Source organism: Fonsecaea pedrosoi, assembly GCF_000835455.1.
Source record: "Fonsecaea pedrosoi CBS 271.37 unplaced genomic scaffold supercont1.4, whole genome shotgun sequence".
Taxonomy (NCBI): domain Eukaryota; kingdom Fungi; phylum Ascomycota; class Eurotiomycetes; order Chaetothyriales; family Herpotrichiellaceae; genus Fonsecaea; species Fonsecaea pedrosoi.
In genome coordinates this window covers 502622-527586 of record NW_013550612.1, presented here as the reverse complement: position 1 = coordinate 527586, position 24965 = coordinate 502622, and the positions used below count along the sequence as shown (strand labels likewise).

Here is a 24965-nt window from a genome sequence, read left to right as displayed (position 1 = left end):
AGTTTTGTTCTATCAGGCTAGGTATTATGTATGATCTGTGGCGCCGTATTTCCGCCCACGGTGAGGCATAGATGTGGGAGACGTACCTCCTCTTTCGTTCGCCCAAGAGAGAGGCCAACTACAACGTACAGTAATGCCCATCAGATTAATACCTGCCCGCTATGGTCCACTCTGCGGTCAACCGCTCCGTACCTGCTCTTGTGTCCATCTACCACAGCCATGAATAAGATGATGATTATCAATTTGGGACTGGGGGAGGGTCAGGGAGGGGATTCGTTGGTCGTGGTCTGGGGCGAAACAGCATCGGATCGTTGTGCAATGCGTTCTCGGTCCTAGGAGGCTCGTCAGTGCTCACACCCATCTTATGCTCGATGTTGACCTCAAAGCGACGGACTGATGCTTGATTCGAGGTGTCGGTGTAGTTGGCAGCATGGCGATTTGTGTGGAGGCTATGGCTATGGTGACCTTGCGACGAATATGTGGAGGGACTGAGCCTATTGACTAGACGCTCAAGGGTTTAAAACAATTTCACCCCTTTTGTCTATGAAGTGTCAGCAGGTGAGAGTGCGAGAGGAGAGGTAAAAGGTCTGATATAGGAGGAATTGGAGGAGAAGTGACACAGGCATGGTGCAACCAGCCTCCTTTCTTTCCTTGCAAGTCTACAAATTGCGCGTTCGAAAGAGTGTCACACTGTCTTACGACCAATCCAGTGTCACCGACACTGTCCTTCTTCATGACGTTTTGATAAGGTCGGCTTGTTAACAGAATTACAGCTTTGAAGCTGTGATGAATGCTTCAACGCCGTTGAAGACTCCCTGCGCCGTAAGAGGCAAGCCCAACGAGCTCAGAGCGATGCTGTCGCTTGGAGTGGCTGCTTCCTCGCGATCGACAGCTTCCGTCCTCGAACAACCTGTGCTTGCATCTCCTGGAATGAGAAAGCCGCACTTGCCAGACTCTAGGATATCGCTGACGGTGCCTCAATCCATAGTCAGCAATATTCAGTTTGTACTCTCTTCATTCTTGATTCTTGCAGCCTCTCCTTTTTACATCAACGTCCCCAAACTTTGGCTACTTTTTCACTCTTTTGGCGAGCAAATACTCTTGACGACACAACTAGCTCAAACTCCACTCATTGAGACCAGCAGATCTATCCTCTCTAGCTTTCATTTCGCAGGTCAAACATAACTAGCAACATGTCCGTTATGTTTGACCCCCGTGGAAACTTGCCTCCCACAATCCACCCAAGCTCGTACTATCAAACGCGAAGCCATAGACGAGCCAGTTCCTATGTTGTGTCTGCAAAGAAGACCAAGAAAAAGCAATGTTATGATTGGATCTTCTCGACAGCCTCCAATGTCCACATCGCCATCGATCGTGCTTCCTTCAAGACATACGTCTCCTTCAAGTCATATGTCCTCGCGGTTTCTGATCGACGCCAAGTCCCGGTTCAAGGCATTGGGACAGTCGAACTCAAGCTTCGTCGAGAACCGGGCAGTCGGGAGAACCACACTATCGTTCTGGAAAATGTTCTGCATGTCCCCGATTGGCTCTGCAATGTTGTATCGGACGTCTATTTTGTGCCTGCCACACTCTATGAACACACATGGACCGAGTTTGGCGTCAATCTATTCTTCCGTGACAAGGAGGTCTTCAAGCCTTGGGGTTACACCGAGAGTTTCTGTGGTCTGGATCGACTGGTGCTCTCAAAGAACCATCAAGGACGCAGCCCTATGCTGGAAGATCCTGATAGAGAAGTGTTTTCTGTGAGCTTGACTTGGCCGCAGAGTCAGAAGGACAAATGGGATGGCGTCGTTGCCGCAGACATGAAAGAGAAAGCCACACGCGTGGAAAACACTTACAAGAAGAAACTCGCCGGGAACGAGAGGAGGAGTTTGAAGCGAGACGTCAAGAGCAATTTGGGAGAGATCACCAAATAGAAGCTGGTTCCGAATGGCACAAAGGAGCCGCAGAAGCACAACAGAAGCGAGCCTGAAAGAGCCAGTGACGTACCGAAGATACTTCCAAGGGGTTCCAGTCCGAGGTTCGACAAGACTGGGCTCTGAAACAAAAGACTTGTGGTTCCTCCTGTACGGAACATCAAATACAGACTAAGGGAACGCTCGGTGGAGTAAGGCAGGTTCTTGGATTACATGTTGCAAGTATCAATTGGATCAAAGATCCAGTCTCGGTACGCCAAAAAGGCCAGATAACATGTAGATTAGGTATAAGAAAAGCTGCATAGACAATCTTTCGCAGCAATCTTTTCCACAAGGCCAGAAACCTATACTTATCTTCCAGTCATTCTGAAAAATCAATGCATCAACCTGACCTGCTTTCCTGGTTCCCATTCATGTAACGCAGAATGCAAACTCCGCCAATAATTTAGTTTGATGCATTCCCTTTTCGCACTCTCGACATCGTCTTTTTCAAAAGCATCAGTCAAGGCCTTCTCCGTTTCCCTTATCCTTACTATGTTCTCTTCCATTAATGTTTCGATTTCGTCATGAGTAGTCGCTTCTTCCAGAGTCTCCTGCGCCTCCATGACTTCCAACAACGTACTCTGGTCCGTTACTCCCGCATGCGTTGCATTATCCTCGTGGGTGATGTCAATGCCGTGATTATGCTGGAGAAGGTACCTCGCGCGTAAAAGCGGGTCTGAGAGGGTCTTGTAGGCGTTGTTCAAAAGTGATGAGAGGGAGAGGGATTTCTGGTGGGAGGCCGTGCCCGGCGGGAATTTGTCCGGGTGGTATTGGGACTGCAGTCGCAGGAACTCACGGCGCAGTTGCGGAAGGGGGATATCGAATGGGCCCGCTGGTGGTGGACCCGATGGGAGTGTCGACGGGAAGAGCGTGTAGTAGTTGGACACGTCTAGAGGAGTGGTCGAAAGCGTCGAATCCTCCTCTTGTTTGGAGGGCTCTGTCTTTGTGGCCTGCGTTTGAGCTTGAGCAGAGGTGGGAGCCTGCGCCGGGGACCCCTGGGCATGCGAGATTGTCGTGCTAAATGCGCGTCGAGCATTGTGCACCATTCTCGGTCGCGAACCTTGTAGGGAGATTTGCCTCCTCCTCGTGGTTGCAGTCGTAGGTGTTGGCGAGTCAATGAAGCAGAGCCGTCGGAGGTGGCGGAGTGTCTGGCGCGTCGGTACTGCTCCTGACATTGCTGCGTCGGCTTTAGAGGTCACGAATAAGTCACCGGACAGACGACGAGATTGGCAACAAATATAACTGCGTTACAGATGTACGATTGTAGGTCTCACAAGAGCAGATTGGGTCGCAAGAACAGGAAGGAAACTGTTTTGGCGGGAGTCGCTTCTTGAAAATATAATTATGGCCGACGTCATGTTCCGCGATCGGAGGATGTTCGGCCGAGGGACGAAGGCGAAACCAACACATTCGAGCAAGCATGAATGATTTTCTTCATGGTTCTTACTGCTATTCTCTGCAGTCCAAAAGAAATTTACCTGAAAGATTAGCCATGGGACTGTCCTGTAAACGATAATTCCGTAGAACTAGTAGTTGGAGCAGAATCCCATCGCAGCATGTACAACTATTTACCCCATCTTTTTAAATATCGAGCTCCAGAACAAACACATGATCACTGATAACACCGCACCTCTTCTTGTCTATGTTTTAGTCAAATTGTGTGCGCTGGCGAAGGGTTCATCGGCTGAATTGGCCTGATAGAAGCATCCTCGCAGATCTACAACCCATGAGCCTTAACGGAATGATTCGTCTCTCGGCCTTACGCAAAAGTATTGGAAGTCGGCATTTTTCTCAATCATGCCTTCCAGCATCCAGGGTTTAAAAGGTCGATTTCGGAAAGGAATGATAGGTTTCTTCGATCGATTCGTGCTTTGGTCCGTCGAGTGGAGGAACTCCTTGGTCGCCGAGAGTATGAAGCTAAATCTGGCAAAGTAATCGGTCCTTGACATATATCGCGGTTGGCAAGGGTGTCTCCTTAACCACGATTATCACAAAGGTGCGCGTGGTGGTGCCTAAAACGTTTCCATTTCTTGATAGGTATTTTTCTTAGCTAGCACGCCCACCCTTGTCCTGTTACTGGTCAACATTGTTGCACCACGATAGTAGGTGCATGGGCCAGGTGTGCTATCATTGCAGCTCTGGTGAGTCCTCCTAGAGCGCATGTCTCTACGAGGAGTAAAGATGTAGTCAAGGCGATGCGACGTGATGGCTGAAAGCCTCCAAAATCAACACTTGTACCGAGTAGACGGCTGCTCAATGAGGTTTAGAAGGACTTGGGGTAGTGAGAAATCAGGTCGCAATGTCGCTGACGTCACTGGCCGACGTGGCTAGCGCTAACCTTTGATCCCTGGATCCCCAAGGCGGTACGGGCGGTTCGGAGCTTAAACTCGATCATTGACGCTGAAACGTCCCCTCCTCAATAGGTGATGGGTTTCACTGTCAATCACGCTATATCAACTCCCTCGAGAACTCTCGGTTCGTCCAGCCGTGAAACCTCTAGACCTCTCTGCCTGAACTCAAATTCATCGTAATCTTCAAAGGTTACCCCTCATCTCATCGGAACGTGATCATGTCAGACTACTACGACCGCCAAGGAGGGGACCCTCGCGAGTACGGCGGCGGTGGCCGTGGCGGGAACAATTATTACGACCAGAGCCAACGCTTCGACGATAACGGTGAGGGTGCAGGCCGTCGAGATGACTATGGTGAACGGCGCCAGCAGGGAGGATACGGAAGAGAAGATGGATATGGTGGGGGTGGCACGAGCGGAGGATACGGAGAGGATCCTCCTCGCCATCATAGTCGTCGCGATGATGAAGACTATGGTGGAAGCTCCGGCGGAGGTGGAGGATATGGAGGCGATGGCGGCTATGGGAGACCCTCAGCGGGTGAATATGGGGGAGGCGGATCTGCCAACTACGACCAGGACGAAGTGATGCGACATAGCCAGCAACACGGCAGTCCGGAAGACTCCAACCTGTTCTCTCAAGCCATGTCGTTCCTCAACCAAAACAAGCACAGCGCTCAATCCGAGGACCTCGACGAAGGCCGGGTACAGCAAAGTCATCAGATGCTGTATCAGCAAGACGGCGGTGGCCAGCAGCATGATGCTTCTAGTCTGGGCGCAGGAGCTGCAATGCAAGCCTTGAAGATGTTCTCTGGATCCGGCGGAGGTGGATCTCAATCCCAAATGATCTCTATGGCTATGCAAGAAGCCTCGAAACTGTTCGACAAGCAGAGCAACATGGGCAACGTACAGGGTGGCACAGACAAGCAGTCGGCGATCAACATGGCTGCGAAAATGGCCCTGCAGATGTATATGAAGGGCCAGGGAGGTGGTAGCGGCGGCGGTGCCTCTGGGCTGATGAGCCTCGCCAGCAAATTCTTCTCGTGAGAAGGGTGACTGCGCCGTGATACACTCCACACATTTCTTCCTCGGTGGTTGCGAGCCGAGGAAAGTCCAATAAGAAATTCGTCTTCCGATGCGGAGTAAGACCGTGATCCATAGCCAGGAGAGGAAGGTTTCACGAATAGACTAGTTCGATTATGGTAAGGTCTGGGCAGTCACGAAGCAGGCGTCATTCCGTACCCTCCACAGACTGCGCATCCACAGCACCGAGAAGCTTTGGAGAAAAAGTCCCCTGACAACCACATCTTCTATTCCCTCATCTCGTCCCTGTCTTCAATAGTCCTAGGCGTTTGTTCAGATCGAGCTTGTTGTTGCCAGCGCTTATTCCGACCACTTCGTGTTGGTTTGCCGCAGCAAGGTATCCTCTTCTGCGACCTCCTCGTCCGTCATCTCTCGCCCTTTCGTCGTACACGTGTCTCTGCGTGCGAACATCGGCTTCTATCGACCTCGCCCAACTTGGTGACAAATATGAGATGTGTTGAAGGGTGATACTTCTCACAAGTCTGAAATAATCCTCAATGATGAATCAGAATCCGGGAGACCACTGGCGCGGACCTGGAGGTCCACAGGGCGAGGCACAATCACAGGGGAGACCTTTTGCCAGCTTCGGGTATGCTTGAATCCACTGTCATTTTCCACAATATGCCTCGCGATTGAGTGAATGGCACTTCTACTGAAAACTCAGTTCACCTGCTGTCAACATGTGCCCGCTAACTTGTGTCGACTTTCTACAGTCCTAGCGGCCCTGCGCAGCCTCCTCCGCATGTCTTACCACCACCCGCTTCTTATCATCAACATCATTCGCAGCCTCCTGGAAGTCACAGCCTGTCTATCGCAGACTTGACTCAGGGCCCTCCCAATCACCAGCAACAGCACCAGTATAATACTCAGCCTCCACCTCCGCAGCCTCAGGGTCACCCCATCGGTGGCCCTATGGGACATAACATGCCTCAGCACTCCCCTCAATACCTTGCGCGAGACAGAGAAATGAGAGAGCTCCGAGATCGCGAAATGAGGGAGCATGAAATGAGGGAGAGAGAATTGCGCGAACGAAACAACATAGAGATGCAAAGACAAAGAGACGAAATGATGATGCGCGAACGAGAGCGTGAGGCTCAGGAAAGGGAGCAAATGGAGCGCATGCATCGAGAACAGCAGCAGCCGCAGCAACAGCGTCCGGTGCAAAGCCATGCCGGGTCCATTCCGATTCACCAGCCTGTTGCATCCAAGGTACAAAACTCGATTCATGGTCCCAATGGCCTTCTGGCGAATGGAGGTCCTGGTGCCTCCACTGGTGGGAGTCTCTTTGGTGGCCCAGGTCAACATGAGTCGCAGAGATCCTCTCAATACATGCAGCAGCCGGTACCTGCGGCCCCTCCACAACCCGGTCAATCTTTTATGCCTGGCCCATCCCCAATGCCCGCACCGGCACAACTTGCCCATGGTCAACAACCCATCTTGAATGATGCTTTAAGCTACCTAGACCAAGTCAAAGTACGCTTCAGCGATCACCCAGATGTGTATAATAGGTTCCTGGACATCATGAAGGACTTCAAGAGCCAGGCGATCGATACTCCTGGAGTCATTGAGCGTGTATCAAATCTGTTCAATGGTCATCCAGCCCTGATTCAAGGTTTCAATACCTTTCTTCCACCTGGCTACCGAATTGAATGCGGCACTGAAGAGAATCCGGACGCCATCAGAGTCACAACTCCCAGTGGTACGATGACCCAATCACTTCAAGGCAGGGGACGCGCACAATTTGAACCAGCCCCACAGCCTGCGACCGTTCGACAGGACACATTCGAAAGCAGACATGGATGGGGACAACCTCTTGGTGCTTCACCAGGTGCAAGATCGGCAGAATTGCCTGTATATAAGCCAGGGCCTGTGGAGAGATCAATGGAAGAAGCTTCGAATACGATCACACAACAAGAACAACGTGGTGTCTCAACCCTCCAAAGTGCAGTGACTGCGGTAACAAATGGAGCGGCAAGGCCTGCTCTTGCTGTGTCACCTGGACCAGGGCAAGGCGCAACATTCCCTCAGCAAACCGCAGGGTTCGGTACTAATGCAGGTATTGGTGAATTAAAGCGCGGAGGACCAGTTGAATTCAATCACGCTATCAGCTACGTGAATAAGATCAAGGTACAATAGACCCGCTATTGAGTCTCAAGTGAATTCAACTGACATTGTCATAGAACCGGTTTGCGCAACAACCAGAAATTTACAAGCAGTTCCTTGAAATCCTGCAAACTTACCAGCGAGAGTCAAAACCCATCCAAGACGTTTACGCGCAAGTCACTCAACTGTTCATATCTGCCCCAGATCTACTTGAGGACTTCAAACAGTTTCTGCCGGAGTCCGCTGCGCAAGGTAAGGCTCAGGCGGCTCGTGTAATGAATCAACAAGAGGAGACCAGCAATGTTCGTGGTGAGCCTGGATATGCGAGCACCGCCATTCCTCAGGCCCAAACCCCCAGGCCTGCGTCAAAGATGCCGCCTATGGGTCAGTTTGATCCTCCTAGCACAAGCAAAGACAACAAAAAGCGTCGAGGAGGTCCTGGAGCCGCTCTTTCTAGCCAACCAGCGACACAACCTCCCGTTGACACCCCTGTCACTCAAAGTTCACGAGCAGCCCCAGTTCAGGTCGGCAATGCTAGCAAAGTAAGCTCATTTATTCACTATTCAAACTACCCGGCTTGATGGGGATAGTTTTTGTCCTCGCTCAGTTCTGAAGCATTACACGTTGCTAATATTTTGTCATTCACAGCGCCCGAAACTCACAACTCAACGTCAACCACAACCTGACATGATCGTCACTTCGCCGACTCTCGTGCCTCAGCTTCCAGAACCACTTCCACCCTTTCCCAACTCATCTACTACTCAAGAAGAGCTCGCCTTTTTCGACCGTGCGAAGAAACAAATCGGCAACCGCGCCAGCTACGCCGAATTTCTCAAACTCATCAATTTGTACTCTCAGGATCTTATCGACAAGTACACTTTGGGAGACAGAGTTGGCGCATTCATTGGCGGTAATCCCGATTTGATGAGTTGGTTCAAAAATTTCCTTGGGATTGAAGATCAAGAGGAAGTGATTGAAGCGCGTGCACGACCCGATCCTGGTCGTGTCAACCTCTCTCACTGCCGTGCCCTCGGACCAAGCTACCGTCACCTACCCAAGCGTGATCAAGACAAACCCTGTAAGGGTCGAGATGGAATGTGTTATGAAGTCCTGAATGATGTCTGGGCTTCTCACCCTACTTGGGCTTCTGAGGATTCGGGCTTCGTGGCACACCGCAAGAATCAATATGAGGAAGCTTTACATCGAATCGAAGAAGAGCGCCATGACTATGACTTCCACATTGAGTCATGCCAGCGGACTATTCAACTGATGGAACCCATTGTACAGCAGATTGGTGTGATGAATGAGGCGGATCGAGCCGCTTTCATCTTAGCACCAGGTCTCGGAGGCGCAAGCGAAGCCATCCCTAAGCGCATCATCATGAAAATCTACGGCCGCGAGGCCGGGGCTACGGTCATGCGAGAAATGTTCGCACGCCCAACTGCCGTACTGCCGATTGTTCTTGCACGACTTAAACAGAAGCTTGAAGAGTGGAAGCAGGTGCAACGAGAATGGGAAAAGGTGTGGCGCGACCAGATTCACAAACAATTCTGGAGAAGCCTTGACCATCAGGGAATCAACGCGAAGAATCTCGACAAGAAGAACTTCCAACAAAAGGCATTGACCAGCGAGATACAAGCAAAATACGAAGAAGCAAAGAAGAACCGCGATAACGGCATCGCTGGCAAGAGGCATCAGCTCCAGTACACTTTCAATGACTTGGACGTCATCACCGATGCGACTCGATTAATACTAGTGTCCTTGGATTCAGACCGACAACAAACCTTTAACAGCGGTGAGCAAGAGCGGATCCGGGGATGGTTGGTAGACTTTCTGGTTAGGTTCTACGGTCTGGACGGCGACAAATTTATAGAGCAAACTGATGTTGCCACAATGCGACACCATCATGAGCATGACGAAGGTGCCGACGGCCATGATAGCGATGCTCAGCCACCAGCCAAAGGAAAGACCCAACGCAAGTCGGACTGGCTCAGGAGGATGGCGCTTGAGAGAAGGCACGGCAAGGAGGACAGCGTGGCTTCAGCAAGCAAAGAGTCGACCCCGGCACCAGGTGCTAGCAGCGAGATGGAGGTTGACGAAGACGCCGCCGTGTCCGATGTTCCTGATGAGCCTCAACAGCCCTGGATAAATGTGGCCAACAGTGACACATCTGCTCGCCACCTGGCCATGGACGAAACGTATCCCCATACGACGTTCAATCTCTATGCGAACGCCAACATCTATTGTTTCTTCAGACTGTTTGAAATGCTGTACAGCAGGTTACTGGCGATCAAACTCAACGAGCCTAATGTCCAAGAGGCCGTTGCGAGACACAAAGGTATCAAGGGGAGGGTTAAGCCTGCCATCGAGCTCCGCATGATCGACAAAGGACCAGAATACTTCTTCTATAACATCGACGGAAAGCAGAATTACTATCAGCAGATTTTGCAGCTATGCCAGGAAGTTTTGGTGGGCACAGTCGATCTCGCTCACCTCGAAGAGACACTGAGGCGGTACTACAACAAGAGTGGTTGGCAGCTCTACACGATTGATAGGCTCGTCTCTGCGATCCTGCGGTTCATCATGAACATCCTGGGCGGAGATGCTAAGGACAAGAGCGTTGAAATTACAAACCTCTTTCTGCGAGATCGGGAACGTCCAGACACGACTCGGAAGCAGGAAATTCAGTATCGCAAGCAAGTCGAACGATTATCCAAGGACGCTGAGGTTTATCGAATCAGCTATGTAAGTTGCGCACCCGAATTGAAAGATGCTGGGGACTTTGCTAATTTCTCGCAGACTCCTGAAGATCGGGTTTGCACCATACGGTTGTTCCCATCGGAAGATGCAACTTTCGATAGTGACTCTCTATCGGACGAAGCTCGGTGGCAGTATTATATCGCATCCTACACCATGACAGACGCAACTGAAGGCGTGGACCAATCACGGATGCACAGTCCCTACCTGCGACGTAACATTGCTCCGCAAAACGCAAATATTGAAGCCGCATATCAAGAAGTGTATGGCAACCTGGACCACGTTGATGAGCAGACGGCCTTCATCAGTCCTGATTCCTACAAGCTTTTGCTTCAGGGCGATTTCGGCTTTGTTCGGCGGAGCGAGCTTGAGAAGCCATTGAGAGAGACATATGAAAAGGGTAAAATTGAAGAAAGTGAGAGATTCAGGGAGAAGTTTGTGCGCAATACTGCATGGATGAGAGATCAGAGAGCTGAGGATGTCGAGCGCAGGAAGGCTGCATGGGAGAGAGGTGTTAAGGAGGGGTTTAGCGGTTACGACATTTGAGAAAAGTCGGAATACTTTTGCATGTGGGGATGCAAACTCGTACACATGCGCATTCTTGTGCACGATTTCTACGGAGACGAAGACTTGTATGAGAAAGTTTGGGCTGAGACGTTCCGGAGAAGGGGGAAGTCCGTCTCTTCTTCCGAAGGGTCGGACAAATAAAATGGTGGGCCCGTGTGAGGATTGCGTACCTAGAGTAGAGCCCTTAGGCGGATGTTTTGATGCTACCATCAACTTTGGCGGCCAATGAGCTAGTTCAACATTTATACCAGTAGATGCCTAGCCGTTTCTGTCACGTTTCCAATTATCACACGAAGGACGGAGGGAGGCAAGGTGTCGAGGTGGTCGTACGTGCAAGGAATTCGTCCCTGCGTTAGATGATTTGGTTGGAGACTGGCCTGAGATGAGGATCGGAAAAAGCAAAACAGCATCCGCATGAGTTGGTAGTGAAGACCAACTCGATTCGAATCACTTCACTTCTGGCACGGCGAAATAATTCGCCAGATGAGATGCGACGGGCCGCTCTTCGGACTCTCGAGACTGTGGCTCAGAGTCCGTGCGGGAGGGAAAGGTGGCGCTTCAACCCCGATGGTTTACCCAGTGTTTTGTGGTTGAATGTACTCGGTACAAGGTACTCGGTATTGTTCCCAGCTGTCTGCCAATAAAGTCGCAATTTGGCGATTGAATATTACTACGCCCACCTCTTCCATGTTACATGCGCAGCTATTACCAAGGATGTTTACAATGTAGATTTGCCAATGCAAGCAGGGCTTGAAGGACTCGTAAGTCTGCAGAAGAAGCATCTTGAAAATTGCGTTGTAACCCCACCTCAATATGCAGTAAATGGTGGAGTCGAGGAGCTCCGTCATTCCCAAGAAAAGTAACGTCAGAAGGCGTCTTCGGAGGACTTGCAGTCGCACAGAGAGCTCGGCAGTGGTTCAAGAGATACGAGCAGGATCGCTAACGTGCGCCCCCAGGATGTACATACACTACGTGCAGGCTGAGGATCGGACGTTGCGCTTCGAGGGGAGGAATAAAACTCAATCTCGGTGCAGCAGGAGACGGTCTCTCAAGGAAAGAGCCGGTTGAATCCAAGTGGCAGTTTTGGTGTTGTTGCAGAGAGGGCCACCCACAGCACCCAATTTGAAGTTTGAGAACCGACCAAAATCAGAGGAATTTCCTGGGGGTCTTGGGTGTCAATAAACGGAGCAAAATTGGAGCCAGTGGGCTACACAGCTGGGTGGGCAATCTTAATGGCGTTTAACCAAGCTTTGTACTAGCCCCTAATCGAGACTGGTGCGGAGTTTGTAAAATCTCCGCCATCAGCCCCTTTTCGCCCCTTCAGCTCCATCCACAACTGTAGCAGCCAGTCACCTTCGGACAAACCATTCTCACCTCGAGCATTGTCTGCATAACTCGCAACCCCGCCACATGAGAGTGGTACACTCCACCTCCCAAAGCCTGCTGCTCGAGGGATCATCCTCCTCCACTCCCACGTATCCCGCCACGCCCGCCCATCTCCCATAGGCCAGAAACCTTATCACCCTCATCTTGCAGCGCCCAGAAGCCACCCAACCGCCATTGACATCGCGTGTTTCAGGAGGCTCAATCTCCCCTTAGCCCCTGTTGGCCATCCTGGTTGAGGGTGAAGATGCGTCGTTCCTGAGAATCTTTGCCATATCAATGGCCAATCTGCTCGCGCAAGCTGATCTTCCGCTTTAACGACCGTGACGCAAAGTTGGAACCCACGTTTTCACTGGCAAACAATGTAGAATTGTCACTCATAGAAGGGGGAAAAAAGGGCACAGACACCCTGCAGGGAAGAAGAAAACACCAGTATGCTAAGCACTGGCCATTGTCTCCTGTTTGATCAACATTCTCTTCGGCTAGGTCTTGCCCGTCCATACTGATCTCGAGAGTTGGTTTACAACCCCTCTAGAAATTCAACTATGCCGTATCGAGCTCATCGTCAACTTTAATGTCCAAACACCCAGACCGAATATTGCCCAGTGTGGTACTTTGAGTTGGCTGCTTATGGGCCGAGGAGACTCTAAATTCCGACAGGGGGGGCGCTAAACGAAATTCGCAGATTTGGCGCTATCCCCAAGAGTCGCACCTCCGACTGGCGTAGCACCGTGCCGCGTGCCTATATGCATCTTACCATGTCCTTCACCAAACTTTCTCTTCCTCTCTGCAAGGCTCTGCTCATGGTCTCTTAAGGTGCATCACAAGAGTTCCGCGTTTCTGTTTGTTTTTCAGCGTTTCCAACTACCGCGTCCACTCGTTTACGCGGGCATTCTTTTACCAGCCACCAAGTGACCACGTCAGGAAGGGAATCATTGACAAACGACACATTTACTCGTAATCTCTGTCAACACGTACTGACAGGGAATCTTCCAACATGAAGGCTGTTACCATCGCCGCTGCTGGTGCAGCGGTCATCACCACCGTTTCTGCCGCCAGCCATGTCAAGCACATGCACGCGAAACTACACGCAAATGTCGCACGCGACACCTGGGTCGACTGGAATACGACCACCTCTACTTCTGCCACACCTGTAGCTCCCGCTTCGACAAAGACCACCACCACGAAGGCTCCGGTCAAGGCTGCTTCCACTACAGGAACCTCTTCAACTTCGTTCCTCTGGGAGGACTGGACATCGAGCTCACTTGCGGTTGATCCCGCAAAGACCTCGAGCACCACCAGCTCGATCGCCTTTACCGAGACCTGGGGTGACTGGTCTACCACTTCGTCCCTTGTGGTTGATCCCGCTACCACCAGCACCGAGGAGCACACGTGGGGCGATTGGAGCTCTAGCGTTCCCGTCGATCCGGCTTCAACCTCGAGCACTGAGGAACACACCTGGGGTGACTGGACGAGCACTTCGTCGCTTGTGGTTGATCCTGCTACTACAAGCACTGAGGAACATACCTGGGGCGACTGGACAACCAGCGCTCCGGTTGATCCTACCTCGACCGCGACCGTGACCGAGACTTGGGGCGACTGGTCGAGCGTCGACGAAACTACAACTATCACTTTGGCCTCGACCATTACCGAAACCAAGTATGTCGAGCCGATCGCCGCCGAATCGACTGAATCCACGTGGGGAGACTGGAGTTCCTCTACTTCCTCAGCGTCCCCGGTCGCAGCAGCCACCACTGATACGACCTCGAGCTGGTTCGCTCCCTCCGCAACGGTCGCCGCCGACAGCTGCGCTATCTCCATCATTACTTCGTATGGCCTTCCAACTTGTAAGTCTTTCTGGGTTATTTTCCCTTGCTGCTGATTACAATGATTCTAACATGCACCTCCAGGGTATCCTACGCCTGACGTTGCTGTGAACACAACCAGCAGCACTACTTCCGCCCACACCTGGGGAGACTGGACCTCAACATCCAGCACGCCTGCTGCTGCCGTCACAACCACCAGCACCACGTCCTCCGCTGCCACTTGGGGAGATTGGGCTTCAACAAGTGAGAGCCCGGTAGTTGTCGTCAGTTCGAGCGAGACGGCCGCCAGCTGGGCACCCACGCCTGATACCGCGTCTGCTTACGGTGGATTCGGCCCTGCTTCATCTGGGGCAGCGAAGCCCAGCGGCGGTTCAGGTGGATCGCACAGCGGAAGCCCTGGTATCTCTTCCAACGGAGACTCGTGGGGCATGACGTATTCGCCATACACTGCACAGGGAGGTTGCAAGGACGCCGGCATAATTGCCCATGACATGGCCATCATTGCACAGAAGGGATTCACCTCGGTCCGTGTCTATAGCACTGACTGCAGCACGCTTGAAAACATTGGTGGCTCTGCCCGTGACAATGGTCTGAAGCTTATCTTGGGAGTTTGGATTTCTGCGACAGGCATCTCAGGCGCTCAAGGCCAGGTCCATGACATCATTTCCTGGGCTCAATGGGACCTTGTCGAACTCATTGTTGTTGGTAACGAGGCTGTCTTCAACGGCTACTGCTCTGCCAGCGAGCTAGCAGGCTTCATCTCCAGCAGTGCAAGTGCATTCAAGGCCGCAGGCTACACCGGCGCTGTCACCACCACCGAGCCATTGTCTGTGTGGGAAGATACGAGCAGTTCCTCTGCGTTCTGCAGCGTCGTCGATGTTGTCGGTGCGAACCTATACGCCTTTTTCAACGCAGATGTGACGGCCGATAAAGCTGGCGGATTCATCCAGGCGCAGATCAACATCTTGGATTCGATTTGCTCAGGCAAGCCGGTCTACGTTCTCGAGTCTGGGTGGCCCCACTCTGGTAACTGCAACGGTGCCGCTTGCCCCAGCCCTGCAAACCAGGCAACAGCTCTCAAGGGCATTCAGTCTACCGTGGGAGCCCAAGTCGTCTTCTTGAGCTACGAGGACGAGCCATGGAAGGAACCCGGCCAGTTCGGCGTGGAGCAATTCTGGGGTTGTGCTAATGTTTTCTAAGCGAACTGATCGCGTCTTGGGCCCCAACCCACCATATGAGATTGTGTCTGTGGAATGGGCTCACTGGTTAAGAATGCTCCTATCCCTTCAGGTGCGAGGAGAAGAAAGACACGCAGCAAGCGAAGTAAGCGTCATGTATGAAATTGCACAGCGAGCGTTGCCACTAGTGTACAGTTGTGAGTGACAAGTTACGATGTGTGCTTTGATCAATTGTTTGAATTCATTTGTCTATTCGTTGTATATTACTGAACACTGTCTACCGGAAGTTGGGGTGTAGATAAGACTGATGTAAGATTGACAGGTGAACAAGCTGTGGAGTGTGTTGTGTGTCCAGTGGCAGATCTGCAAATGTTAAGAGGGGCGTCTACCTGAAGTGGTCCTGCAGATCCGTTCCAAGAACCTCTGGTATAGTCCGTAACTCATGGCATACGGGTTGATGTAGCGGAGCCTTGCCGCCTCCCTGTTCCTCCGCCCTCCGCCTTTCGCTTCTGTCCTGCAAGGCTGGGCCGAAAGGGGTCGCGGAAGGTGCCGACGCCAAATTTTGTTTGGACTCGCCGTGTCAAGATTTTATTTGCACTTCTGTTGTTCCCTTACCACCTCTCCCTCGACTATTGTTCTGCTCATCAGTCTGTAGAGAACCAAACGACGTCGCAATTGTGTCTTCCACTGGAGGTGGGCGCCAGGTTCCGTGTGACGACGTTTGCCAACCGTGAGGCACAGCGCATTCGAATGACACTCAACCGTCTCCATCACAGGCATTCAACCTGCCAGCGAAGCTGTCACTAGACAAGCAATTCCAAGCAAGCGTGTTCCACAATCACAAAGGGAAAGAGCCTCTACCGAGCTTGAGCCTGCAGCTGTGTGATTGAGGCAACGACCCTCACACCGCCACTTCCGATGGTGCAGGAGCACTCAGTGACTCAGTCGAAGCCATGTAACTGCGAAGGTCGGAACCGTCTCGCAGCTCGAAAATAACGCCAGGATTTGTTTTAGATTCATCCAAGACATCGAGTCGGTCAAGCCCAGGTCTCAGAGATGTCGCAGGTGTGCTAAATCTGCGTGGCGGTTGATTGCAGCCTGGTGCTCTGAAGGAACTCGACAACGCACTCTGCAATTCGCTTCAGACACGCCTCTGGAATCCTCGGCTAGCTGGCAGTCATCGAAGTGCCAATCTGGCTCGGCGACTGGTGTTTGAGGACTGCCGACCTGCACTGAATATGCCTCACCAAAATCGGGCGCAAAGCACGAAGCCGTACAAGATGACCACTAATGCCACGCCAATGCACCCTATTGGAAGATGATAGGCGAATCGAGGTGTGATGGCCTGCTGAGTTCTGCATGGATGGGCATGACTCCAGCATATAAAGAGTACCACGTCCATGGTCAGAACGAAACTCGCCTCCTCTTGTCCTGATCAATTCTACGTTCAATCATTTGGCCCAGCAGGCTAAAACCTACCCTTGCCTTCTGCCGGGCTTTTGTGTAAGTGCCTCCCTTTTTCATTGGCTCGCTCGATTTGTCTTCGAGCGGAGCTACAAATCTCCAAAGATAGGGATGGACTTGCCGAGCGAGCAAGCAAACATGGCTCTCCCGAAAACAAGCGCAGGTGGCCAACTTCCACCTCAAAAGAGACATCCGGTTCTTGCCGCAGAGCCGCATCGGATCCAACCTTCTCCGACCACTGTGGGTGGGACCTCTGTGCCTCCCTTTTCCACGATGGCCGGTGTCGGGTGATGAGTTGGTGACCCCAACCCGCTAGGCTTGCCGCTCTGTCAGGGTTAGACAAGCAGAGCGCTTGCTCTCCACACGCCACACAAACTTGTTAGCAAACAACCGAGTCAGCTAGCTCCCTGATCGACTATGTACACGTCTTGTCTCACGGTGAAAATGAAGTCGCCGCTGTCCTTGTCAGGCCGGGGAGTCAGCGGCCCCGTTGGAAGACTCGACCACTGGTCTGGTTCTTCTTGAACCCAATTTCAATGGATACTGGGGAATCCCAATTCCTGCCACGCAGCGTGCCATTGGCCGACAGCGCCATTCCTGTCGCCCAAGCGTTGCACCGCCTAAGGATGGGCCGCCAGCATCCTCTCGTTTTGACGCCATTGTCAACGCTAGGGGTGCCATTGCGGCTGGTGATGGACTCCTGATTCGGCGACAGCTATCTGCCCAAGTGGTAAGTTCACACTTTGCATGTACTAGATGCCCGTCCTCTCGGCAATGCTGGCGAATGTATCTGGTTTTCCAGGACCAGGAGTTATGGTTTCTCTGTGATCGCTCTTCGCATTTTCTAGCTGACAATTTACAAGAACATCTGTCTCGCCGTGCTCCCGTTTCTTGTTTCTTTCTCTAATATACTCCTTGTTTTGTAATCCTCGCGCAGTTCAATGCTCTCATGGACAGCATGGACTTGACTACAATCCCTGCGGTACCTCAGGGTGGAAATCCGTTCGCCATACCTTTCTTCCTCCACATCCAGCACGTTCGGTATCAAGAAGCTATCCATCAAGCGTCCCATATCTCGGCTCCAGACTTCTACTGGCGGCCATCCTTGGGAGGCCGCTTTGTGCATGAAGGTACATCAGGATGGTGGATCTGGGATCCAGCCCAGCTCCCAGGAGCAGTGGTCAACCAAGCGTGCCTGCGTCGCCCGACGGCCGAAGAAACAGCACGACGCAGATGGCACAGGACGAGTACTCTGGTCTGGGACCCCGAGCGTCACGGGTACATCCATGCTCCTATTGATTGTACTACTACCCACTTTGACGCTGAAACATGGCGGCGACTCGGGTTTTCCCGACGTCTGGACTCTCAGCAGAATGATCTGGCGATCATTGGCCATGACGGAGAAGGCTATCGACTGCATCTCCCAGGACCACATGATTGGTTTGAGCAGCTGCTACCAGACGTCTGCAAGGCACAGATGGACGGTCAACCAACCTGTAAGTTAGCCGGGTATCTTAGTATCCTCATAGGCCTCCTCGCCTTTGGGGTTGAGCCACGAATGGACTGGCGTGTGATCGACGCGTCTTTCAGACGGGACATCTCTTCGACGCAGTTTCAGCTCCATGATCTGGAACCAGGTTTAAGTAAGTCCATCCATACTCACAGCCTCACTTCCCTTGATCAGTGCATAATCTCACCTGTTGGCATTGAAAACAAACTGCAGGACACATGAAACGCTCAATGGTCATCGAGATCGGATATGATCCTGCCCTAGTATCAACCGACATGTTGAAGAGATGGGAAGCAGGCGACTTTGGCGAGATCTTTAGCTAAAGATCAATCTTCGCACATGGCCAGTGCCGTCCTCCTGACCACAAAAGATGGCACCTTTGCACATGGGGATATGAAAACAAAGTTAGGAAGTGTGGACATGACCCAAATTCTGAAGGACACCAGGGACACTGTGGTCACTGCAGAGAGGCTTACCGTTGGTGTCTTTTTGCCCTGCTGCATGTTGTTCTTTTCCAGGAGAAGAGGAGGAGTGAAAATTCAGTGGAATCTCTGGGATTTCATGCACCTCGCATGCAGCTCCCATCATAATATGTGACCTTGTCTCGTGATGGGTCGCACGAAATCAAGCCTCGAGCTGGATGGAGATGTCTATCTAGCCTCCCAACCTTACGACGTTACGACCTTTTATCACCTGCGACAGGGAATGTTGACGGCCGCTCATGTTTTGACAGTTTTATTGCTACAAGCCACCAAGCAGGAGGAGCTGGGATGGAGTGTCTTGATGCTCGGTATGCAGTGGATGGGCTTAGGCCCAGGCTTGTGTTCCTGCAGCGCTCTCGGTCTTTTGCTCTGTTCCCTTTTGTTTGATGCTTGCCCCCTGACTGCTTCATTTGACTGCCTCTTTGTTGTCTTCAAGTCTTGTCATATCATGTCATGTCTTATCATTGATTCATCATCAGTCGTCATGGTCTTATGTTTCACAAGTGCGATTGCTCGGGCACATGAAAGGAACGTTTGTTGGGGCTATGGATAGATGGCCCGACCTGTCTCTATCCAGATAGTTGTTTAAATTTGATATGTTAGTTTTGTCGACAATCTCCTCGATGGTTTTCCCATGTGACGCTCACGATAGGCTGCCTGAAATGCATGCCAGTGCTCAACCCTTGAGATGCTCCCTGTTCCTCGACATGCTGGTCTATTGGATTTTGCAAACCTATAAAGTACGTCGTGACGCGCAAAGTATCTCCTCAGCTGGTCTCAATTGCTTTTACACATATTTTCTGGTTCAACGGTCGATGTCTGTGTCAAGATCGTGGAGAAAATGATGGTCATCGGACTCGTTTGCAACTGTTTCACCGAGGGAGAATCGATTTGAGTGAGGTAGCTGGGAGGGGGCGGTGGATGGATCTGGTTATATATGCCTAGGAAGAGGAGGAGGAGGATGATGATGTTGATGATGATGTTGATGGGGAGGAGGAGGAGGATATGGTCTCGCAGCACCGACCGGTGTGAATAGTCAGGCACCCGTGGCAAGAGGCGTCGGCGTCATATGAGCGACGGTTACTGTTTGTCACGTTGTGACTCGTGTGCAAGTATCTGAGGCGTGGAAAAGAATGAACCGGCGAACTTGGGATGTAGGATGTAGGACGGGGCAAAGGAACGAGGATTGCGATGAAGATGAAGATGAGGCTGACTCTGCGAAAACGATACCTTGATTCAAGTATCTCCTCGTTGTTGGGTGATATACAAAAGTCACAACTCACTAGTCGGCGGGCATCAAGGACTTTCTGGGGGGGAGCGCAGTTTTGAGCAGAATCGGCTGAGCAATGGAGATGGGTGATAGACAACGACATTGCCCTAGCAAAAAAAGGGGGAGATTCTCTGGTCGTGTCATGGAAGGATGGAACTGTGGTGCATTGCTCCACATGTCATAGGATGAGATGGTGGCTGCTTCGAGGGCAGAGCTTTGGTACAGAATATCATATTACTATGCGGGAGTGAAGGGGAAGCATTGGGGGAGGGCTAGGAGAGAGATTTAGTTGACGAGGACTTGCCCAAGCTGCCCTGGTCAATAACATGGTACCAAATTATCCAATCACTCTCGCCTTTGATTTGGGTGGGTGGGTTGGGTGAGTGAGTGTGTGTATGTGTGTGTCCCCATGTAAGTTGCAGTCCCGGGCGCAGTTACTAAGTATTCCGAGCCAGCCTTTGTAACTGTATCCAGCTGACTTCGGCAGCAGACGTGAGTGGAGTACGTGAAGGGGCGTCACTGATATGCATGGATCAGGGTCGCACTGACATAACGAACATGCTGCTGAGAGCCTGGCTCACTTCGGCAGTCGAAAAGGGTGGGAGACATCGAAATGTGTCCTCCAGTTCGGCCGTGACAGAAACATCGAGCCCAGGACTGTAGCGTACTTGTACATGGGACGGTATGCCGATGAAGAAACCTCGCCTTGATCGATGGCTTTTCAGGCAATTTACCATGGCCTCAACATCTCCCATTCCTGAGACTAATTGGTGACAGAATCTCTCGTAGCATTCTAAAAGAAAACAACCATAGAAAGTCCCCTACCAAAAACTCCCAAAAAGCGATCCATCCAAGTATTCGGGTGTCCGGAAAGGGGGGACTGCGAAGACCCGGACAGGCGTGGTGGCGGGCTCATTTCAGTGCTCGATCAGGCATGATGCATTGTGTCTTCTTGGGCAGGGTGCAGAATGCCACCTACTCAGTAGAGCGTCTACCGAAATCCAGCGTGAGGCTGTTTCTGTGGCGCTTGGTGGCGTCGAAGTGACTGGTGGTTACATGAACTGGCGCAATCAGGGTTCAAGGGTGGGTGGTTGTTGGTGGTTGGTTTTGGAGAGGATTACGCCAAGACGTGTCTAATTTTGTATCTAACTTTATGTGTATTAGTTGCTTGTGAATGCCACGTGACACAATTGAGCGCCTGAGCTGTCACGTGACCTCTGTTTTTGTACTTGTTCTTGTACATGTTCTACCACTCACTGCCACTGCCACTGCCACCCTCATCTTTCAGCTGTTCATTCGTCAACACTTCGCTTCCCTGTGCCCGCCCCCATGTCTTGCATCTTACCTTCTTGATACTAGCCCACATCTTCTCTCCTAAAACACCTCGGGCGCCAATGATGCCGCCTCACGATGCGTTCCCTCGCCAGATGCAGCGCCTGCAATTGGCCTCAAACCGGCCGCCTCTCTGCCAGGACTCGGACGGCTAATCTCTCGCTTCAAGACCAGATATCCCCACGTGACTTGTTAGGACGACCTAAACATGTGGCCCGGGGCCGACTGGCAAAGAATGAATTCGGCATACTAACTTCTTAGCCTCACCACTCAACACATCTCTCACAGATCTGACCTAGATCTTCCCTGATGAGCTCTTGTTGCTTGGGCCGTCTTCAAGCACTAAATTCAATCTTCCAGAAGCTGCTGGTGATAGAATCATGGCTCTCGCTCTCAGAACCGCAGCTCCATTGAAGCCCGAAATCAGGCTAGCCCAAGCGCTTTCGGAATTCGAAGCCGTCCTCCACGATGACGAAAAGAAATTGTTTCGAACTTGGCGCGCCGGGAGTCCTCCTAGTGTGTCGGATGTTATGAAGCTGACGGCGGAGATCGACAAGGACAACAGGCTTTGCTTTGGTCGCTGCTTTGGTCCCCGTCTGACTTCCATTCTGGAAACCGTACAGCAATTCTCAAGTATTGTCGATGTCATTGTAGGCGGCAGCCAGTCTCCAATAGCGACTTCCATCTGGGGGGTACTGCGCATGACCCTTCAGATAACCGTCAAGTTTGCGTCCTATTTCGATAACCTGTCAGCCTTGTTTATGCGCATTGGACGCTCATGTCCTCGCTATGGGCAATATGGTGTCATGTATACCAAGTCTCAGAGGCTACAGGAGGCACTCTGTGATTACTTCTGCATAGTTGTCACTGTCTGCAAGAAAGCGGTTCTGTTTATTCGGAAAAGCCCTATTGCTCAATTGTCAGCTGCTATCCTCAAGCCATTTCAATCAGAGTTTGGCCCTCTCGAGTCCAATCTCGAGACAATAGCAGATGCTATCCGCGAAGAGGCCTCCTTGGCATTCAAACAGGAAGTGGCTCTCGAGAAAAAGGAGGCCTCCCGTTTTCGAGCATGGTCGTCGTTGAAAACGGCAACGGAGATTCAGGAAGCAAAGAAATTTAAAGCCCAAAAGGAGAAATATCGATTTCTCAATGCGTGCTCCACCTACAATCACCAGGCAGCGTGGAAAAGAGCTCGCAAAATGGGCGAGAGCACTCGGGTCTTTGACCACACGGATTACAAGCACTGGATTCAAGCCTCCACGTCGAGTGTGTTGTGGATTACTGGAATACTTGGGTCAGGCAAAACGGTAATCACGGCCAGCCTGGTGCAGGAAGTTAGAATCCAATTCCCAAATGCTCTCTTGGGCTACTTCTTTTGTAGCCACGACGACGCAGAATCACTTCAGGCCAAGACCATTTTAGGTAGCCTCGCAAGGCAGCTTTTGAGCTTGCTCAGCCCAGACACATTCGCCAGCATTGATACAGTCGAATCAGATCCATTCGACAACGACGAGATTGTGTCTTATCTGCACAAACTAGCCCCTCAAAACGAACAGGCTTTCGTTATTATCGACGGGCTCGACGAATGTCCTGAGATTGAACTGGACAAACTTTTCAGCTACCTCCCCAAGTTTCTGCAAACCTCTCAGCTTTTCCACATCTTCTGCTCGAGCCGACCCGACCTACATACAAGATATCGAGCTAGTCTACCATCTCAACACCATCTGCCGTTACCGGTCGAGAACCACGAAATCGCACAATATATCGATAGTGCTTTGGAAGACCGTCTAACAACTGGCAGCTTGTGCTTAGGGGATCCGGCCATAATCTTGGCTATCAGGCAGGCCCTCGTAGAAGGGAGCCGTGGAATGTTGGTGTTGCCTTCTAAAGTCCAGAAACGTGCTAACGGGCATTAGGTTTCTCTGGGTTGTGTTTCAGCTTGAATCGATATGCGCCGAGCTCACGGATGAAGCAATCCTCACAGCGCTCCAATCTTTGCCCAAGGACCTTCCAGAGACTTTCGATCGTGTCCTTCGGAAACTAGCAGAGAAACGAACGACAAATCCAGCCACTTGCAGAAAGATCTTTGCGATTGTCGCTGCGGCTCAGCGGCCACTGACCTTGGATGAACTTCGTGAGGCGACGGGTGTCGTGCCAGGAGATACTGAATGGGATCCACGAAAGCTCATCAACGACATACAAATGGCCGTCAGCCAGTGCAGAAGTCTATTGCTCATCGACGAGGAAGACTCCACAGTACATTTCAGCCATCACAGCGTCAAACAATACATCGTGTCCAGTCCCCAGGACCCCTCCACTCGTCAGTTCCATGTAGAATTACCAGAGGCGGATCGGAATTTAGGTGAAGTTTGCGTCACCTACCTGAACTACAATGTCTTCAACACCACGCTCACCAGGATGGGCAATCACGCAGCTGTGCAGCCGCAAGCGATAACCACCGCCATTGTGGAGAGGGCATTTCCGCGAGCCGCAGTCAGCAAAGTTGCACTGAAACTCTTGAAAAGAGAGGGGGGCAAAGACTTTGATCTGAGCGCTCGTCTTCAAGAAGTGGGATTCAAGGAACGAAAGCGAGAAAATTATTCTTTTTTGGCATACGCAAAGTCATTTTGGTTGTTCCACACTCGGCAATTTCACACAAGAAGACCAGCCACTTATCAGTTATGGCTTGGTCTTTTATCGAAAAATGATATGATCGGACTGCTTCCTTGGGATCCCGAAGCATGGGATGGACAAAGCGAAAGAGTCTTGCAGTGGGCGGTGGAAAATGAACATGGTGCTCTCATCTACGAGATAACTTCAAACTTGTGTAAGTCAAATGCAGGCCTACCACTCAGGACATTGCAGCTGCTCATCGGAGTGGAAACGAAACATCTGCAACTGTACCCTGATATTCACAGATGCACCGCCCAGGTATTGGCCAAATATTGTGAAGATTATACCATACTCTCAATTCTGGTTGATAGTGGGCTGAATCTTTATCAACGAGACGAAAAGGGACTCCTCATTTCAGCTGTGCTCGAAGGGCGAACACAAGTCGTTAAAGCATTGTTAAGACGAAAAGACTTTCCGATCAACAACCGAGACGGGGATGGAATGACGGCATTGAACCACGCTACGGTGCGTGGCGATGAGGAAATGGTGAGATTACTTCTCTCTCACGAAGACATCGACGTCAATAAGTCCAACGATGCAGGCTGGACGCCTTTCAAGCATGCAGTGTTCAATGGACACAAGGAGATAGCAAAGATCTTGGTGGACCATGGCGCAAATGTAGCTCGTCTGCCTTCTCGGCACCAAATATCAACGCGTGGAATGCTCTGATGGCTCCAAACAGCTTTGGGAGGAAAGAGATGGTGAAGCTTCTCTCCAGGCGACACGATCTCGACAAGACCTTCGGAGGACAGTCGGAGCAGACTGCGGTGCACACTGCTGCAAATGTTACGGATAAGAAATGCATGAAGATGTTGCCGGAACGGGAGATGCCAATGGCGCTACGCTGTTGCAGCCTGCCCTCATGTACAGCAACGACAAGGTTCATCAGATGTGGAAGTGTTACAACAGGAGGTTGGGCGTCGGACTGGAGATTCGATCAGAGACGATAGAAAGAGTCACAGTGATTTACGACACTTTGAGTCCGTCACTTTCCGATTTGCGTATACTTCT

At 51.5% G+C, this 24965-nt stretch overlaps 7 protein-coding genes across 7 annotated transcripts; 6 read left to right on the top strand and 1 right to left on the bottom strand.

Moving 5' to 3' along the window:
* Nucleotides 1-1193: 1193 nt before the first annotated feature.
* On the top strand, nucleotides 1194-1937 carry Z517_05964 (uncharacterized protein; the record flags this gene model as incomplete). Its single annotated transcript, XM_013427706.1, has 1 exon — nucleotides 1194-1937. The coding sequence occupies one exon, from the start codon at nucleotides 1194-1196 to the stop codon at nucleotides 1935-1937; it is 744 nt and encodes a 247-aa protein (XP_013283160.1).
* Nucleotides 1938-2311: 374 nt separating this feature from the next.
* On the bottom strand, nucleotides 2312-3154 carry Z517_05963 (Fe-S protein assembly co-chaperone HscB; the record flags this gene model as incomplete). The annotated part of the gene is made up of 1 exon (XM_013427705.1): nucleotides 2312-3154. One exon carries the CDS (start codon nucleotides 3152-3154, stop codon nucleotides 2312-2314), a length of 843 nt encoding a protein of 280 aa, XP_013283159.1.
* Nucleotides 3155-4548: 1394 nt separating this feature from the next.
* Nucleotides 4549-5373, top strand: Z517_05962 (uncharacterized protein; the record flags this gene model as incomplete). The annotated part of the gene is made up of 1 exon (XM_013427704.1): nucleotides 4549-5373. One exon carries the CDS (start codon nucleotides 4549-4551, stop codon nucleotides 5371-5373), a length of 825 nt encoding a protein of 274 aa, XP_013283158.1.
* Nucleotides 5374-5909: 536 nt separating this feature from the next.
* Nucleotides 5910-10815, top strand: Z517_05961 (uncharacterized protein; the record flags this gene model as incomplete). The annotated part of the gene is made up of 5 exons (XM_013427703.1): nucleotides 5910-5998; nucleotides 6123-7536; nucleotides 7590-8054; nucleotides 8161-10257; nucleotides 10312-10815. 5 exons carry the CDS (start codon nucleotides 5910-5912, stop codon nucleotides 10813-10815), a joined length of 4569 nt encoding a protein of 1522 aa, XP_013283157.1.
* A 2401-nt stretch (nucleotides 10816-13216) lies between these two features.
* Z517_05960 (uncharacterized protein) lies at nucleotides 13217-15244 on the top strand (the record flags this gene model as incomplete). Its single annotated transcript, XM_013427702.1, has 2 exons — nucleotides 13217-14066; nucleotides 14130-15244. The coding sequence occupies 2 exons, from the start codon at nucleotides 13217-13219 to the stop codon at nucleotides 15242-15244; spliced, it is 1965 nt and encodes a 654-aa protein (XP_013283156.1).
* Nucleotides 15245-17636: 2392 nt separating this feature from the next.
* Nucleotides 17637-18520, top strand: Z517_05959 (uncharacterized protein; the record flags this gene model as incomplete). Its single annotated transcript, XM_013427701.1, has 2 exons — nucleotides 17637-18330; nucleotides 18411-18520. The coding sequence occupies 2 exons, from the start codon at nucleotides 17637-17639 to the stop codon at nucleotides 18518-18520; spliced, it is 804 nt and encodes a 267-aa protein (XP_013283155.1).
* A 3141-nt stretch (nucleotides 18521-21661) lies between these two features.
* Nucleotides 21662-24623, top strand: Z517_05958 (uncharacterized protein; the record flags this gene model as incomplete). Its single annotated transcript, XM_013427700.1, has 2 exons — nucleotides 21662-23151; nucleotides 23198-24623. The coding sequence occupies 2 exons, from the start codon at nucleotides 21662-21664 to the stop codon at nucleotides 24621-24623; spliced, it is 2916 nt and encodes a 971-aa protein (XP_013283154.1).
* Between the last annotated feature and the right edge of the window lie 342 nt (nucleotides 24624-24965).